The following is a 19,698-nucleotide window of genomic DNA, read 5'->3' as shown; positions in this document are numbered from 1 at the left end:
TAGCATCAGGAAAGATTATGGTAAAGTAAGTAAGAAAAAGCAATTGCCCTCAAAACAAATAGGAAGAAAAGCAAGAAAATACTAGTTTTATAACTTTATTAAAAAAATAATAAAACAATAATGAGTATAAGCCACATTTCGTTTTTTATCCAACAGAAAGAAAAAATACAAAAGTATGTCTCACGACAATTACTGCAACCAGTAAATTCCTTCACTCTTGTTTTCTTTAATTCTATCTTAACTCATCACACAATGAGGAACCCAGCATATGCCTGAAAGATTAAAAAATAGAAATTAACCTATAGGTTGGTGTTTAGATTTAAAACCTCTGCCAGATCAGAAGTACTAATTACCTTTGTCCTCCCCTTTTCTTTTGGATTCCTGTAAAGTATTAAGACTTGTTAGTTACCCAACTATTTAACACAAGATATTTCTTTCAAATACCAAATGTTATGAAAGAGAAAAAGCAAAAATGCTCACCAACTCAACCAGAGCTACCATAAAACTTTTTTGTTATGGAAGTTCTCAAATGCATATAATATACAAAAGTAGAAAGAACAGAATATAAGCATGCATGTATCCATCATTTAGCTTCATGATTACTAACGTATAGAAATAATCACACCCAGCACCCCCCACTACACTCCACTGAATTATCTTAAAGCAAATCCCAGACATTGTAAATTTATAAAGTGAAATCTTACTTCCTGCTCCCATCTTCTCTCCAGCCCACTTTCCAGTGATATGAGATGCCTAAAATAACCAGTTTTTAGAGTAGATGATTAAACTATTTCTGTGGGTTTCACAAAAATTCTATGACAAGTGAAAAAGTATGAATGTTTTTGATTTTCTTAAAAAAAAAAAAAACTACTTAGATTTACACATGAAAATGAGGTATTTCTTTTTCCAAGTAATTTTTACATAAAACAAGGCTTTATAATATTGTAATGATAAATTACCATTAATATGAATATAATAAATAGATAAAGAAATTACAGTAGTTACTCTTTTATTATCAGTTTAAAAATGCTTTACAGCATAAAAAGTTTTAGCCCTATGGTGGGGAGTTGGCTAATACTTTCTATCATTATAAATAAGGAAATAAGTTACTTGATGGAGATGTCAATTTTGGATCTCCTCATTAAGTCTTTTCCACCTTAAAAAAGTTAAATATTTTTTAGCCTTCTTCCCCTATATTGTTAACATGGGCCTTGGTTCTTAAGTGTCTTATCTAGCTAATATTAAAGGATACAGAAAACAATTTACCTACATCTAATACATGGAAAAAGAAGACAAGCTCAAGTGCTGCATACTAATTATATTATCTTACTGCTAATATGTATATATCTTATATATTATATTATCTGTGTAATTGACAGAAGCCAAAATGTATGTGTTGGTTTATATGTGTAGAGGATTCAAAAAAGAAGTTGAGTTGAATTAATTTACATGAGAAGACAGGACTGAATTGTATTAGGAAGAACAGTTTGGGTGGTTGGGTAAGGGGGTACACTGCAGGATTAAACAACATATTAATTTTTATATGGTGATGTAAAATTCCACTTTAATACCTAAAATATAAATATCTGTTAAATTGAGCATTAATACTTTGTAGTTCTTTAGTATATGCATTAGCAGACTTTGACTTAGCCACAGTCATGAACCACATCTTTGAAAGGTTCATATGCTTAGCAATTAGAAAAGCTTTTTCCAGTATAATATGAAAGAACTTTCCACTTGTTTTATTCCCTTAGAGAGAATAAATATTTAAAAAATTGTTCAGTTTTGTGCATTCTAGTTTAAAAATGCTTATAAATTTCAGATGTCATCCATGTCCATTTTATCATTATACTAGGCTAATGTATGTCATTACTTCAGATATAGCCTTTGTTAATAGCTTAAGTGTTGTTTCTGCTGTCATAAATATTTTTAAATTATAAATTCTAAATGGAACCCTTCAATTCTTCCTTCTAACTACAGCAGAGCAGGAGACAAGTAGATTTCACTTTTAGGCTCAAGTTTTGTACTGCAGTAATGCTAGAGTTTTTAACATCTCTGGTTTATTTCCAAGTGTTCAGATGTCTGGCTTTTGAGTCATAGCAGAGTGAGCAAGCAGTTGCTTACATTTTAAAATTGTGCTGTCATGATGTGAAATGCTTTAGTGTTCTTGGAAGATCTTCTTGAATGTAGCTTATGTAGTATTTGCAGAATATTTATTATTTAGAAAATAGTAAATGTCCCCATACATGTGGTATCATTTGGAATATACACATTACCTCCTAGGGCCCTGGAGTCTAAACCTAATAATGTCAGGAAAAAAGAAAGAAGAAGAAAAGACAGATACATGAATATACGCAAGTACAAGTGTAAACTAATTTAGCACAGCCTGATGTCCATAGTTTGCTTCTGTCTGCATGTGGTTTTTCTTTCAGATGGATAATATTGGAAAATTTTTGTTTCTTGGCTCCCCATTTGCCATGTGATATTTTTCTGTGGTAACAGTTGCTTTCATTTTGTGTGATCTCAAAAGAAAGCAAACTTCTCTTAGCATAATTTGGAATAGGTGAAATCCTGACTGTACTAGTTAGATAGTATACCTGTACTAAGTTTTATTTTAACTTTTGAAATTAGTCATTATCATGGGTAACCCAAAATGTACAGTGTTTAAGGCATACCTAGATACTAAATCACATTGTTGATCTTATATTGAGGGAAACTGGTGTACTCTAAGTCAATGAAGATTTTTTTAATTAAAAAATTTTAGCAGTTTTATTGAGATACAATTCACCTACCACATAATTCACTCATTCAAAATGTACAGCTTAATGGCATTTAGCATATTCATAGAGTTGTGCAGCCATGACCACAATCAATTTTAGGCCACTTTTATCACACACAGAAGGTACCCTGTACCCACCGGTAGTCAGTACCTATTTCTCTTTTACCCTAGGAAACTAGTAATCTACTTTCTGTCTCTATGGATTTGCCTATTCTGGACATTTCATGTAAAGGGAATCATATTTGCTTTTATTACTGGTCTATTTAGCATAATATTTTTAAGGTGCTTTTATGTTGTGGCATGTTTCAGTACTTCATTTTTTATTTCTGAACAATATCCCACTGTATGGATAATAATAATACCACATTTGGTTTATCCACTTAACATTTGGCAGGAAGTTTTGGGTTGTGGGTTGCTTTCTGCTTTTTAACTATTATCAATAATACTGCTGTGAACATTTGTGTACAGGTTTTTGTGTGCACATACGCTTTTATTTCTCTTGGTTATATACCTGGGAATTGTTGGGTCATATGATAACTCTTTAACAGTTTGGAGAACTTCCTTATTTAGCTATAAGCTCATCTCACCAAAGATAACTTGCTTAAAATTCAAGGAGACTAGTAATGTAGCAATAATAACTTAATGAATTCTGTTAGATTTGTCAATTTAGGTAAAAAACTTGTTCTATAAGAAATAAAGTACTACCACAAACAGATTAGGAATTATACTTTCAAATAAATGTTTTCAGTGCCCTAAGAGTTTTATGTTTGGCATTTTGCTATGCTGTGAATGAAAATATACTCAGTTGAGATTTGAAATCCTGTTTGTCATAAGAATTAGAAGAAGTACAATTTTGGATGAATTTAAATTTTAAGTAATTTTTTAAATTATATTAGGCATACATCCTTATTATCAGGAAATATAGAAAGTATAGGAAATACAACTTAAATCCCCTGTAATCTTTTATCCTATATATGTCACTTGTTAATGTCTGTGTTTTCTTTTTCTGTGTATGTATATACATAAACACAAAAATAAAATATTTTTAAAAAGGAAAATTGAGTCCAAACTAGACATGCTTTTTCCACGTTGATTTTTTAGTAATAATATTACTGAATTGCTTAAGGATGTGCCAGGTACTTTCTAAACATTTCATTTTTTTTAATTCATTCGAGTAGTATGACTCAGTGAGGTATTGGTGCTGTTATTACTCCTCGCTTACAGATGGAAAAATTGAGGCACAGTGAAAATCAATTACTTGCCTGGGGTCAAATAGCTAGTAAATGGCAGAGTTAGAAAATTTGATTGTGCTCTTTATTATACTACTATTCACTGCCTTTCTGTACTTGAATCTTTGCCTATATAATTATCATAGCCGCTTCCTAGAAGTGTATTACTGGTTTGGTATGTAAGTGCCTTAAATGCATTCCTCCAATCCAACTTCTCCCTTCCCCAGTCCTGCCCCCCAAAGAACTATAACAATGGCTTACATAAAGAAAACAGATATGTTTATGGAAGTACCTGTGCATCACAGAAAATGGTGTCAGGTACTTGAAATAATGCTCTTGCTTTTATATTTTTAGATAAACCACACAATCCTATGGTAAATGCTGGAGCAATTGTTGTGACTTCATTAATAAAGGTAAAATGTTAACATTTCCTTTTAATCTAGTAAAATTTTAAATAGAATGAAAAAGATGAATCTTCATAAAGATGAATCTTACATATTTATGTGAAACTGTGTAAAGTTTTCTTTCGGTGTTAAATTAATCTTATAGTATAAGGTTAGGATATTTATTTCAAAATGCATGATGTAATTTCAAGGGCAAAATTAAAAATAGATGACTCATTATAAATTCCAACAGTTACCCTTGACCTGAAGATCTGGCAAAAATTCAAAAAGAAGTCTCTGCTGAATAATAGTCAAAGAAGTTTTTCTTCTTAAAGTTTAAGAATTTTTTCTTTCTCTTCTTTTTGGCTCTTCTGAATGAACAGATGTAAACAGAAGTAATAGCGTTTCACTGTTTGATGTTTCTCATCAGCATATGTAGGAACAAATGCTCTGGTACTTTGTTTTACAACAAAGTACATTTACCCTTGACTAGTCTCAAGTCCTTTATACTTTCATGAGCTGTAATCACAATTTTCACTTGAACTTGTTTCCTTGAATCATATAATAACTAAAATAAATAAGACTTATTCCAATTATTAAGTTATATTATTTTCACTACTCTTCGGTTTACATTGTATGTTTTGATTTTTATTGTTGTTGTTAAGTGTTTGGTTTGCCTTAATAATTGGAAACACTAATGTTATTTTGAAATAAGTATTTGAAAATGAGTCTATTGTGTGATACTGTTTAGTTTTAAATTTCCAAAAAATTTTATTTCTATTCAATTATGTTTCATTTGTGTTTGGAACATTTATATACTTTCTTCAGTAAACCTGTGCATATGTATTCCATGCTTGAAGAAAACATAACTACATGGCTTTGTAGATGCTTTACTGAGGATGTGATACCCTGGTTACACAAAGAATATTTGAACATAAATTATACCCTTGGCCCAATTAATAAAAATTCACCCAATTTGTATACTAGAAATTTTCTCTTAACTTTCTTGAATTTTTTTTGTTCATGAGAAAAAGCCTTTAAAATGAATATAAATGTTGTTATTTTAGGGCAAATGCTTCGTGAGCACCGGCCCACTTATCCTTGTAACTCTAGTGAGGTAGATAGTATAGCCAAGTATTATTTTTTAATGTAACTAATTTTTTAGGCTAGGAAATTTTCATTTTGCCCATTATAACATTTAGTTATTCATGACTATTTTACATAAGAGAAAAGTTGTCAGTTTGAGATAAATGACACTATTTGTTTATTATAGAAAATTATAATATGAATATGTGCTAGGCATACTCATGCCTTCAGGTAGCTTTCAGCATAGTATAGGATATACACCAGTAAAAGGGCCCTTAACAATGAAATTCAATAAATACTGCGATGAAGGAAAAGCTCATTAATAATTATTCAGCTTGAACAAGTAACTTAAATTAGAAGTAAGGAAAGTTATGGTAATCTCTTGTGTGTGTTAGTGCTTGGTGAGAAAACCACTAGAATGGTTCTGAACCTTTTTGGGGTCTTCCTAGAATATATATTCATATATCATGATTTTATGTAAACTGTAGGAAGTTCACGACCCGTTTAAAGCTGACTCATGGATCCCAGTTTAAGAACTCTTAACACTGGAGAAAGATTAACATGGCACACCAATAGAATTTTCAAGAAAGGGCATATGTGAATGATTAATAGAAGTCTTGCTTAACTGCATGCAGTTAAACATCTTTTGTTTAATGATTCATGGGCTTAATATACTACACTGAAATGCTGCACGTGGGAAATGCATGTCTGGTTAATCATATCATTACTTCATTAGTGTCACCAGGTTTAGTCACAATCCATAAACTATACTTTGAGCCACATTAACATGAGTACTTAGAAATAGTTAAAAAAACACACATACACACCATAAGTGTTGCTCAGTGTCCAACTCTACAAACCTTTAACTAAGTCATTTTGTATTTACAAATTTGATCAGTGATTTTAAATTTATAAAATTTTAAATTTACTGACAAAATTGGAAATGAGGCTTTGGGGTATGGTGCATATTTAAGGTGACTTTCCTTGAGTTTTTTTGTTTGTTTTATTTTTAGAAGGTGTTTCACAAGTTTTGGGTCTTTTTTTTTTTTTTTTTTAAATGTTCTTCTCTGTTTTGGAGGGGTAAGCCTGACATACCTCTGTATAAAACTGCCCGAGGATGTAATACTTTTCTTAGACTCTCAAAAAGAAATTCAGAACTTTCAGAAATAGTTATCTGTGATCTCTGCACATTGTATGATCACATCATATTTATGAATTGGTAGTTGAAGTAGTAAGACCATAGCTGAAGAAATTTTCAAACCTAGCCCTCTTACTGTATATGTAGATGCAATGAGGAAATGGAATGGATCATTCCAGTAGCAGTAGAATTGGGCTTGATCTGGGTCTCCCGATTTTCTGTTTGCTGCTCATTAGAATTCACTCTGCCATTTTTAATGTAGGTATTTGCTGTTTCTCTTGATAACGTTTTTGTCTTTACCTAACATAGTTATATTGTCCAATCAGCAGAAATTTTATTTTCTTTTACCTTTTTTTATTGAGTTATAGTCATTTTACAATGTTGTGTCATTATTTTCTTAATTTTAACTTATACGAAAGATAACAATTTGTTTCCTTAAAAGTCAGTTTAATTTTCAGTGAGAGTATGTAGTCATTCTTTGGGCACTAGTCAGTGCTTGCTGTCTGTAAGGAACTAGGCTTCTTCTCAAGGAGCTTGTGCTTTGAGTATCTGAAGTGTGGTTATTTTACCATGGCTACTAGGTGTAAATTCTGTGTTTTAGCTTTTAATTGATGACCTTAAGGCTATTTTTTTTTTTTCTTTCAAAATTCAAGACTTTTATTATGGTGCTATTAAAACATCCTCCTCATGTTATTCCCCCTCCCACACAGACACACAACTTTAGTAGAGTCTTTAGTAAGACTCTTTGTTTCATAATTTTGTAGTATTGATATTTTTTCCTTGTAGGATTGGTGGTGATCCTCAGGAAATGGGGGAAGAGGCAGAGCAAATGTTCAAAAGGATTAGCAGATTGTGGAAAAAAAGGAGGATTTGGACAGAAGGAACCTGTTGCAATAAATTCTTAACTACTAAACTTGTAGGAATACTCCAATATTTAAAAATTTAAACAAAGCTATATAGGTAAATACCTTCATAAAAACAAATGTCCTTTTGTACTTAAAATGCACATAATTTAAAAATCATCAAGGTACTATACTTCCTCTCTTTTTCTCTGTGGTAGCTGCTAAACTCAAAGGAATGCTTTTTTGCAGTTTGTTTTATTCGATGATGATAATCTGGTTGTTTGCTTTAAAGTAAAGAATGAAAATAAATTTTGAAAGCACAGTTATTCTGGATGAAATAGCAGTATCTTTACATGATTTTTAACCTCACCTAGTTTTGTTTTAAAAATTAAGATCTTGTGATAACTTGAGGGTTAGGGTGGGAAGTTGAGAATAACGTTATAATTGTCGCACTTCTACTTTTTTATTTTCAAAGGTAAAGAGTAAGTTGTATTGTCTTCTATGTTTGTCTCTTGATTCTAGTAGTAGTTTCTGGCTTTTGTCATTTGAAGAAGCTTGATTTTTTTTTTAATCAGAAGTATTTTTGAGTTTATAATATTGAAGGCTTTTTTTCTCTTTTAAAAAAATAAGTATGCTCTATAAAAATCAAGACAAATTTAGTTAATATATATGTAATGCTCAGTTTGGTCATGTTAGCAATAACCTGTTACACTTTCTTATAAGCCACATTTTTAAGGTGATTTGTGGCTCTGGAGAGCAATGGATGATGCCTTGAACTTGGTAACATTCATAAGAAAGGATTATGTTGGTTTACTTCCTGTTTATATCAGTTGATGCATTTGAGTTTTTTTTTTTTTTAAATAAAAGGCAAGTAATTTATTGCCAACAGAATTCACTTTTCTATTACTTTATTTCTAGGGTTGTCTATGAAAATGCTAGATTTAGAACTTTTTTTTTTTTACTGTAGTATCTATTTTAATCTCCCATGTATTATTTAGCTTTAAAGCATTTTCTTTGGTGGGATTAGACTAAATGTTTTATAAAATCATTTTTAATTACCTCTTTTTGCCTCTTCTATGTCTTTCCTCTATGATCTCTAATTTTCAGTTGGCTTCTACACCATACTTTATGAATGGAATCAAGTGATTTACTTACAAAATAACTGATTAATGCATTGACTTTAAATGAGTCATTTAATACTAAATTTATTGGCACATGTCCCTGTTAATAGTGATATTTTCACCTGTGTTATGATAGATAATATGTGATTTAGTTCATGAGTATATTGTAAAAACAGGCTATAAAACCACTCCAATGTAGTTATATTAATTATTTTAATTGCCAGTGTTAAAACTCAGTGCCTCTTTATCAAATTTTTATTCATAAAAGTTTTCCTCAAAGGATTGTAAATTCTTTAATTTGATAGGTATGTTTATTGAAAAGTTAATTTGTATAATTTTCTAATCTCAAGGTCTGGTTACTGACCTTTTCAAACAAACCACATGGTTTGCTTTTTAAAAGTCATTTGATAAATGGATTAGAAACTTTAGTAGATACATTTTGTCCAACTTTTTGTTTTGTTTTCCTACTGTACTTACTATAAATTACTCCAACTTTTTAAAGATTAAAATAACATATCTAATAATGCTTATGCAGTTATTTAAAACTGTAATAAACGTATCCCTGGGCATGGAAATTTTTTTCCGAGAGATAACGGGGTATTGAGAGTTTTAAGACTGTCAATTTTCAAATCTGTTTCCATATGTACCTTTATTAAAATTTAACCCACCTTTGGTCTAGGTTTCCTCCCATTTTCCAAAAGAAAGGCATACTTACTATGTCCTAGATTTTACTATGGTGCGCTGCTTCAGGTTATAAAAACTTCTTGGGCACAGTCAAAAGAGAGTTTTGAAACATTGTAGTCATTGGTATTAAGGATGTGCATCATTGTAATAATCACTAATGACTGGGAACAAGTCATATACTGGATTTCCAGTTTTTTGGTTTCAGCAAAATGGAAAGAGGATCTAATTAAGTTGTTAGTTAATAAGAGTACTAAATGTAATTTTTGAGGATGTTATTTTACTGTGTGACTTGTACGTAATGAAATAAATGTCTAAAGAACTTAGCGACATTGCTGTAACAAAACCTTTTCTATTTCCATCTACTCATCTGTTAGCAATATTTCTCAACTTGTAAATCTGTAAAAATTCAAGATAGTAAGAGAGTAAAACTCCTCATTCTAACGATAGAAAATATCCACTGATACATGAACTGATTAAAAATCAATGACTATTTCAAAGGAGAAAGAAAATACCCTAAAGGAGCAGTTTTTAATTATTGTGGAAAATTATTAGCAAATAAACATTTTTCCTTTAACTTTATGTGAAAAATTTCAAAGACATACAAAATAAATTGAATAGTTTAACCAGTCCCCATCAACTCATTCCTGGCTTTAATTTTCATAACATGTGTTCCTTTACTTCTCTGTACCCTACTACTAGAGAAATGACAATTTTTTTCTCTTTTACAGTTTGTGTTTTTGCTTTGGTGGCAGGGGGGGAGTTACTCTAGGTTATTTTGTATGTGTATGTGTGTTTTTTTCTAACATCTTTGCAAATAAACTTTATACTGTAAATTTTTCAAAATTAAAATTACATGACATCATAACAATTATTAGATCCCATATATCCCTGGGGTACATGAAGTCTTTCCGAGAGATTACAGAGGCAAATATATTTTGTCAACTTAAATTAAATGCTATTTCCAGGTAGATAATAAAAGAAATATTAATCAAGTGCTTTTACATTTAAATGGGGAAGTTTTGGGGGGAGAGACTTGAGTCAACACAATCATCAGATATTTTATTTTGCCTGTTCACATAACCTGCCGAGGACATTTCAAGTAGCTTACCCAAAATGTTATATAATGGTAGACATAGATAAATATCAGTTGTTCCTTAAAAACAGCAAAGAAGCAAAACCTAATTATAGTTTAATTTAGTAAGCTACAAAGTAGACTAAGAATGTGACCATAGTCAAGAGTTGAAACAAAAATTGTTTTTTTAAAGCTAAACATGACAGCTAAATAAAGAAAATTTGTATTAGTTTTATAGGCACAAGTCAGAGAATGAAAGTTCAATATAACTTGTTTATTTTTACATTGATTAATTGTATAACCAGTAATTATCCATGTGACATCCCAATGCAAATGCTGACATCCTTTTCCAAAAGAGTTGTTTTTTGTTTTTTTTGTTTTTTGTGCTTTCTCAAAGGTTGCAAAGGTTTTTGTGGTTTAAATGTTGTTACATATTTTACAGCATTAGGATCTATGGAATATTTTGACAACTGCAACAGTTCAATGAAGTTGGTAATTTCTTCTTTTAATTATTTTTCATTGAACAGCTTTGGAGTTACATTTCTACATTTTGATTTCTGGTGTATTATAAAGAAAGAAAATTTAGAATATGTCAAAGGACGCTTTAGAGAAATACATAGGTAGTCATTACAATATGACTGTAGCTAAATTATCCTTATCTTGTTTAAACTTTGTTAGTGCCTGATTTTGATGAAATAGTGTGGTGTTCTTTCCAGCTATTGATTGTATACGTGATTGCACATTCTTTCTCAAATAAGTTGATTTGAAAGGTTTCACAGATTATCAGCTACATGCTAATCCGCTTGTAAAGTGGAGATTGAATCTGGCTTTATTTAAATAATACTCTGGTACAGGTTTTCCCCCCATAATAAAATTTTAAAGTGTAATGTTTTGGGTTTTTTGAGGGTAAAGTTTAAAAATTTCGCTTTAGTAGTTGTCAAATTACTTTTATTTTAAACCTGTTGTAAAAAGTAGAGATGTATTGTTTCTTTTGGGTGCATATCACCAATTAATACGTTTGATTTCAGATCTACAACTTACTGCTTTGTAAACTTCGCCGAGGTAAAATGAAACCATTTGGCTACTTGAACTGATCTACGTTACATAGGTTTTTCCTATTGACATTTGCAGTAGCTAACGTGAGAAATAGAAGTGATGAAACAATACATCTTCCATACTCTGAATTGGCTTAATTGGCATAATAGCAAAATGTAGCTAATTTTTTTTAGAGACTATGAAATATAATTTTTTTAGTTCAAGTATTGTTAAACAAGTGAGATATTAAAGGTAGAGCTTTCTCTACAATAGTAAAATACATCCAAAATGTTTACATATACTAGAATTGCAAAAGATTAGTTTTGCAGTGTAACTCTTGTTCTAACTCTAATACTGGTTTAAGGTTATTTTTAAAATATAAGTAGATTGTTCTTAATTGAAAACCATAATTTATTTGTACTTAATTCTTTCCTAAGGGTAAAACTTTATTTTAAGTTCTTTTTAATGTGAAATTAAATAGCATACATTCTAGCAGATTATGTGGTGTTATGAAAGATAAGGGGATTTGGAAACTTGTATTTAAAATTCTGTAACTTTGGGTTGGGAAAAGTTATACTTAAAATAAAGCATTCCCTTTGTAATTCAGATCCATTCTCAACATATGGGTGTTAATGAAAGCACATGTTAAAAAGCTTATGTAAATATTAAATTAGAAGTATTCCTAGATTTAAAAGTACTAATGCACAGTATATTAATTATAATGTTAGCAGTTTGAAGTTTTGATATTATATTCACTTAAAACTTAACTAGGTGGGGCCTATATTAACATATTTATGTCTCATTTCTTTGCAGCAAGGAGTGAATAATGCTGAAAAATTTGACTATGTAAGTGAAATATAGAATTCAGTTTTCATGCTACATTCTTTTTATATTTGTATTTTGATTACTAATACTTTATAACTTTGGATTATAGGTAATGCAGTTTTTGAATAAGATGGCTGGTAATGAATATGTTGGATTCAGTAATGCAACGTGAGTTTGATTTTTGATTTAGGTTTTTGTAATGAATCATATCTCTTGAAATTAATTTTTAAAGTCTATATTATAGAATTTTATTTTAAATACTGTTTTGTGACTCCTTGTATATATACTTCAGTAAATAAGTAATTACTTCGAACTTAGTCATTAGAGGGAAATGTATGATTTCTAAATTACCTGAGGGAGAACACTTAAAATGCTTTAACTAGTTTTGATAAACTTCCTGTGAGAAAGCATAGAATTAGATGGGACTCCAAGTTTAACTCAAGTTACCTGCACTTATTCAGTTTTTTCTTTGCCTATAATACCTGTCTTATCTCTTATAATCTCTCTGTGCCTGGCTAACTTGATTTTTACCCCAATTTTTTATTTTCAAATTTGCAAGTCCACAGAAAAGGTCAAAGAATAAATGATGAAATTCTGGATATCTTTCACTTTATCTTCTGATTAATATTATATCTCATTTGCTTTTTCTCAGCCTGTCTCTCTTTATATGGACAGATAAAGATGTCTCACTATATACACATACATGTACATATATGTAAATATAGATGTACGTGGGGTGGGTTTTTTCAAAACTGTTTGAAATTAATTTGAAGACCTCATTTGACACTTCACCCTTAGTGTGTGTATCCTAGAAATAAGGACATTTTCCTTTATAACCGCAATACCAGCAATACACTTACTAAGAACATTAACATGAATTTTTAAATATCATGATAGTAATCAATATATAAATGTTCTCAGCTTTGTAAATGCCTTTTGTGGCCTTTTAGATTTTTTTCAGGAAGAAATCAATGTTCATGCATAAGATTTGTTATGACCTTTTTGCCTTTTTAAAGTAAAATAGTTCGCCTACCCTAGACCCTTCCTTTTTAAAATTTTATTAAATGGCTTTTTTTTTGAAAGTGTCAGTCAGTTGTTTTATAGAACAGGAATTAACCAACTTTTTCTGTGAAGGACCAGATAGTAAATATTTTGTGCTTGTGGGCCATATGGTCTCTGTTGTAACTACTTGCTCTACTGTTTTAGTAGGAAAGCAAGTGATGAACAATGTGAAGCTATATTCCAAAAATTTTTATTTATAAAAACAGGCTGGATCAAATTCATAGGCTGTAGCAGACATTCCTCATTTTGATTAGATCTGATTGTTTCCTTGTGATTAGATAAAACTTAAACAGTTTTGGCATGAATACTAAGTAGGTGATCTTCATATTTCATGTTTTCTGCCTTACCAACTTTTATTCATCATCTTAAGTATCTTATTCATGAATCTTATCTCGTCTTTCTTCTGTGCTTTTATATTATATTTTATTGAACTTACTCTATGATTCTGTCTCTTTTTGCCTTGTCATCCCCATTAAACTCTGACTTTTTTAAGACCTAGATAGAATTGTCTTCCAGTTCATTTCTGTATTCCTGCTATCTGGTGGATAATAAGCACTTGATACAATGTTTGATGAACAGAACCATGTGCTAGGCACTGTGATCATTGTTGAGTAGTTAGTCCTTTATCTATACTATATTGATCTGTTTTTTAAAAGTATAGCAGGTTGACAACTTCATTTCCAAGAACTTTATCTATACTATATTGATGTGGGTTTTTTGTTTTGTTTTGTTTTGTTTTGTTGGTGGAGGGGAGGTAATTAGGTCTGTTTATTTTTAGAGGAGGTACTGGGATTGAACTCAGGACCTTGTGCATGCTAAGCATATGCTCTACCACTTGAGCTACACCCTCCCCCCTTGATGTGTTTTTTTAAAGTATAGCAGGTTGACAGCTTGATTTCTAAGAACTTTTCTGTATCCAATATTATTTTTCTGGCCATAGAAATATTAAAATGTGCAGTTAGAAGGAGCTGTCCACCCATAATCGGTAATAAAAAGAGCGTCACACAGTTCTTTTAGCAGCAGCTGTCTGAACACCTGTAGGCTGAGTTCTCAAATGTACCACAAATTAAATCTGTTTATATCAGAACTCATTCTCTTCCACTGCAAAGTGCTCTTTGTTCTCGGGATCCCAATTTAGTTGATACTGCAAACCTTTCTGTAGACCATGTTAGAAATCTAGGCTTTCTACCAGACTTCACCCTGTTTCTCTTTCCCATTAGGTCAGAAGACTTGCTCATCTGCTGTCATGTTTGAGCATACCTCTCCTTCCATTCCTATCATCACTGCCTAAGTTAAGGCTTCCTGTGGCTCTCATTAACAGTAGTCTCCTAATAATATCATTCATCCTTTCTTTTCCCCTTTCCCAAACTGATGTCAGAGTTATCCTTCTGAAATATAGATCTCATAAGGTAACTTATTTGAAAACCTTCAAGCTTTCATTTTGTAAGCAATCAGGAGCCATTACATTTTTTAGCATTTATCAGTCTTGATAATTTGGTCCCAGTCTCCTTTGTTGGTTTGATATTTCTCCATGAACCTATTTCCCAGGCACATCAGAATATTTGCCATTCTTCAATGGCATTCTTGTCTTTTATACTTTTATAACTCTGTTCATACTGCATGGTATTTGCCACCGCCTAGGCTTCCACCAGTAATTTGTTAATGCAGCAAATGCTGTAAGGCTCATTTCAGGTATTCCTCTCTCAGTGAAATTTCCATAGGTTCCTTCAGATGGAATTGACTGTTGTACTTTTGGGGGAACCAGGAGATTCTGTAATTTTTAAGTATATTTTAATAGTAGAATATGTGATAATTTAAAAGTTAGCTTCTTTATTCACTAAATATGAAGGCTAGAAAGGGCCTAGTTCATTTCAGTCCTATTGTAGCTGAGAAAATTAAAGAAAAAATAGTCACTTAAAGGACCTTCCCAAGGCTACATAGCTAACCTGTTGATGGAACTTGGCCTGGAACCCAGCAACCTTCAGTGTTCTTTATACTGCACTTTGCTATGCAAGTTAAACTACAGAATAATTGTGCTTTTACAGAAAGCAAATAAATAGAGCAATTTTTTTTTTCCTTCTAGGTTTCAGTCTGAAAGAGAAAGTGGAGATCGAAATTTTGCAATAGGATATTACTTAAAAGAAAAAAAGGTTTTTAAATTTTTGTTTCTATTTCAAAAGTTTTTGCAAAATGCTCTTGAGTTAATACTATCAAAGTGTTAATCTCATTAAATCAGTTTGTATTTAGTAGTATTCAAATATTTAACTAGTTATATTAATGTAAATTTTGCCCAAGAATTGGACCATTTTTTCAAAAAGTGTAATGCTTGACTACTGATTACACTTGATTTTAAAAATTTAACTTGGTAACTTGGTTCATGAATTATGAATCAGTTTATCATTGTCAGTTAAACTAGTATCTAGAAATCTATATGTGAGGTAATTTTGCTTTATTGTTTGTCTTATATTTCGTGTTTGTACCCTTTGTGTGCTGTTTGGTTCTCAATTAGAATGAAACTTTTATGTACATTTTAAATTTACTCTTCATGTATCTTTTATTTATGTATATATATTTTTTCTGTGTGCCTATGTTTTTAATTGCCTTTATGTATTTTTCAGTGTTTTCCAGAAGGCACAGACATGGTTGGTATATTAGACTTCTATTTCCAGGTAATTTACTTTAACTGTATGAATTGTGTGTATAAATGGGTGTGTCACATTTTAAAGAATTTAGATGTCTCTGAAATCTTGGCTCTAGGCCAAGAAAAAATACATTTCCCATTGAATACTTTCCAAAAAAAAGTCCTCGTGAAAGGTAATCTCATGTCTATATCTCCAAAAAAAAAGTACGTCTCAGAATGTAACAGGGAAATGTTTTCTTCTGTAAAAACATTATATTTAGGAAGTGTGAAAAATAATGTACAGCCCCAGCAGTTGGCTTCTCTTTATTATAAACTGAGCTGTTCTCTTAGTTTTTAAGTTTTGTTTGGAGGAGTTATTTGTTTCTTTATCAGAAAGTTTATATTCATCATTTTAAAGCAGCAGTTTCTCAGTTTGTTTAGTTTGTTCCTTCAGTGTCACATAGTGGATTTTCTACCAAGTTAGAGGAGCTCTTCATATTCATAGGGGGAAGGGCCACTCACATATCTACTATGGTATTGAACTCAGTTTAAGATGGCCTTCCTGGACATCCCTCTCCCCCTCATATTTTCAGTTCAATTCATTCTTACCAATTTAATACCTTTGGTACCTCTGATGAATCTGTAATATGAAGCTACATAGTAATTAATTATTGTTTGTTTCTGGTTTACCTTACATTTACCTGTTTTTACTTTTGAAGATTCTTTAATTTTAACCTTCCAGTAATCTTAAAGAATGTATAAGGAAAGTTGATAATGAAGTAGATTTTGATGGAAGTCCAGGTAACTGTTTGTCACCTGCCAATGTGAAGAACTATAAATTGAGAATCCATAGTCAATATAAAATCAAAGTCTAACCTGGCCACATTTTAGCCACGTGACCTAGTTTCACTTACTGAGCCCTGGTTTCATTATGTAGCCTATGCTTGACCTAACTTCCTGCATTGCATTGACAATAACATGAGATGTGTGTGAAATTCCTTTGAAACTATGAAGTGTTATATGAAACATAGTGTCAGATTTACTTTTTATCCAGTAGCCTTTGTTTTTTCCCTAGCCAAGTGGAGTTCTTCCATGTTAAAGGTTTTTTTCCCCTTGGTATACATATTTAACTTTGGCTGTTACAGTTTAGGTGCTTCTAATCTGCGAAATTTCTATACTTCAGGGCAAAAATCAAGAGACAGCCATGGAAGCCTTACTTGCTCTTTTGGAGAATGGCTGCATCTCATTGAACATCCATCAGGGTACCAGGAGAGTACTCTTAAATTGGGATTTGTCAAATTGGAAGTATATAACCTTATGACAAACAAAATTTTCGTTGATACCAATTATAATTTAGGAAATGGTCACTGGAATTTAAAACATTTCTGTTAGAAAGCCTTTCATAATTAAATCACATTTACTCTAAGTCTTTGCCACGTGGGTCTGTATAGTAAGTAGATTCTGTAGTTCTGAAGAAATAGGGAAGGGGTTTTAATATAAATAGCAAAAGTTAAAGTCAGTCAAAAAGTGGCTCCTATTCAGTTTCAGTGGCTCCTAATTCACTATAGTTAACTAGTTTTCCTTATTGCTATTTCCAAACCCCTTTGTGCCTCTTATAGATCTTGAAATATGAGTAAGGAAAATTGTAAGTTGAGAACTGAAGTGTTTTCTTCCTCTGACCCCTTCCTACCCTCTCTTTCTCTTCCACTTTCCTCTCAGTTTTGGTTACTGTTAGCGAAAATTAAAATAGAGCATTTATTGTTTTAGTTTTATGGATAAACTTAGGTTTGGTGTGGTAAACTATTTCTGTTATTTTGATTATATTTAAATGCAAAAATTTCACCCTACATTGTACCTGGACTTTACTTTTTTCATTATATCCAGCACTGATAGTCAATATCAAATAAGTATTTGAATGTTAATAAATGGTTTAAAATGTAATATTTTGGTTTAGGCACACAGAGCATGCAGGCTGGAACTAGCTTAGATTTGTTTTCCCATAGTCCTTTGCATGTTGCTGTATGGGGATGCTGAGCTTTGTTATAGGCAAGGTGTCTTTTTTTTTATTCTTAAAAGTCACAATTTCTTGTGTAGATACTAACTGTCATAATACTGATGTATGTTGCTTTATCTTAAAAATAGATCATGGCTTTTTTTTCCCTGTCAAGTTAAAAATAATTATATTTGTGTATCCTACAGGAAGCACTAATATTTAAGCAAATTTGAATATTACATGAGGCAGTTACAAATCTTAGTGCTTAGGAGCTGGCTCTTTCTATCCTACTTCTGCCATTAAAAGACTGAATGATGGTGGGGTGGAGGGGAGGTGCGTATAGCTCAGTGGTAGAGTGCAAAAGTCCTGGATTCAATCCCTAGTACCTCCAATAAACAAACAAACCAACCAACCTAACTACACCCCCCACCCCCCCAAAAAAAGACTGAATGGCTGGGCAAATTAGGATAAGCCTTAAAGGAGCTAGAACATTGTTTAAATTAAAAATCATTGTAATGTCATCAAGTTAATTAATATCCCTTTGGGAGAAAGATTTCAGTTCTGTATGAAGTACCAGACAAAAGAGATTATCTTAGAAGTCAAATGTAATACTAAAAATAATGTGAGCCTAAGTTTTCAGAATTTAGTTTTTTCTTCCTTTTAGCTGTGCTCCATTGAAGTAACTTGTGAATCAGCTAGTGTGATGGCTGCAACACTGGCTAATGGTGGTTTCTGCCCAATTACTGGTGAAAGAGTACTGAGCCCTGAAGCAGTTCGAAATACACTCAGTCTGATGCATTCCTGTGGCATGTATGATTTCTCAGGGCAGTTTGCTTTCCATGTAAGTAATTGGTTAATCTTAATTTCTCTGGCAGGAAACTAGTCTGGACTAGCTCTTTTAAAAATGCAGTGTGAACTTTGCTTCTAAAGCTGTACATTAATTTTTGAGAGACAGGCTTGTTTTCAAAGTTAATTTGTTACAGAGTTCGTAAGGAATAGAGTTAAGCAGTCTTTGAGATGTTCTTAAGAACTTGAAGTTTAATTTATAGAACCTCATCACTCTTATTTTTAAGGCATTTCAGTGTACAAGCCTAGTGCATGCAGACTTTACTCTTAGTTGTTAATGTTTAGCATTATGGTGATTACATAACTCAAGAATTTTTTAAGTTCAGAGAAAGTGCTTAACTGTGATGTTTAACATCTTTAGTCACAGCCATAAGTGTTTTAAAGGACTTAAAATATATTAAAGTTAATGTACTGTTGTGCATTTGCCACTTGTGAAATATCATAGGCTTTTCGTATTTCATCCTGTGTCAAGTCATAATGTCCTAAAATTTGTTTTATTTTGAAAATTTTAAAACAGAAAAATAGATGCATTTAAGGTTACCCATTACTCAACTTTAATAATTATCAGTACATGTATACTGAAAAATTGTGCTCTACACTGGAATTTGACACAACATTGTAAAATGACTATAATTCAATGAAAAATATTTAAAAAATTACCAATATGTGACAAATCTTGTTTCATCTATATTATACCTACTTCCCATACCCTTTTCACCGTTCAGTATGTAATTCTAAATGATAAAGACTCAAAAAAACCCACAGCACCATTATCATGTGTAAAAGTCTAAAAAGAATTTTAATCTTTAATAACATCAAAATATTTAGTCAATGTTCAGATTATTTGGATTATCTTAAAAGTTATTTTACAATTTGTTTCACTTGGGTTGCAAATAGGGCCATACATTGTGCTTGGTTGTGTCTCTTAATTATTATTTTTTTTTAATCTTTAGTCTCCACCTTCACCTCTTTCTTCTTCTTAT

At 31.4% G+C, this 19,698-nt stretch overlaps 2 protein-coding genes across 10 annotated transcripts in view; one reads left to right on the top strand and one right to left on the bottom strand.

Annotated features, from left to right (window-relative positions):
* Positions 1-19,698, bottom strand: part of STAT1 (signal transducer and activator of transcription 1) — a 100,974-nt gene that overhangs the window by 8,690 nt on the left and 72,586 nt on the right. Inside the window, exon 26 of one of the 3 annotated variants that reach the window (XM_032480158.1) lies at positions 218-272. The exons of the other annotated variants lie outside the window; for them this stretch is intronic. Within the exon in view, the coding sequence (XP_032336049.1) occupies positions 233-272 (40 nt within the window). The 3' untranslated portion in view covers positions 218-232. Of the gene's footprint in view, positions 1-217; positions 273-19,698 lie in introns of those variants that run through there. 3 annotated transcript variants of the gene reach the window in all.
* The window catches only part of GLS (glutaminase), a 76,007-nt gene that overhangs the window by 22,587 nt on the left and 33,722 nt on the right, over positions 1-19,698 (top strand). For 3 of the 7 annotated variants that reach the window (XM_032480160.1, XM_032480161.1, XM_032480162.1), the window contains exons 7-12: positions 4,363-4,421; positions 12,183-12,215; positions 12,304-12,362; positions 15,340-15,406; positions 15,875-15,925; positions 18,534-18,710. In XM_032480160.1, the coding sequence (XP_032336051.1) occupies positions 4,363-4,421; positions 12,183-12,215; positions 12,304-12,362; positions 15,340-15,406; positions 15,875-15,925; positions 18,534-18,710 (446 nt within the window). The other 4 variants (XM_032480163.1, XM_032480164.1, XM_032480166.1 and 1 more) reach the window with 4 other exon arrangements.

This window comes from Camelus ferus, chromosome 5, assembly GCF_009834535.1.
Source record: "Camelus ferus isolate YT-003-E chromosome 5, BCGSAC_Cfer_1.0, whole genome shotgun sequence".
NCBI classification, from domain to species: domain Eukaryota; kingdom Metazoa; phylum Chordata; class Mammalia; order Artiodactyla; family Camelidae; genus Camelus; species Camelus ferus.
This window is presented reverse-complemented; position numbering and strand designations above follow the sequence as displayed.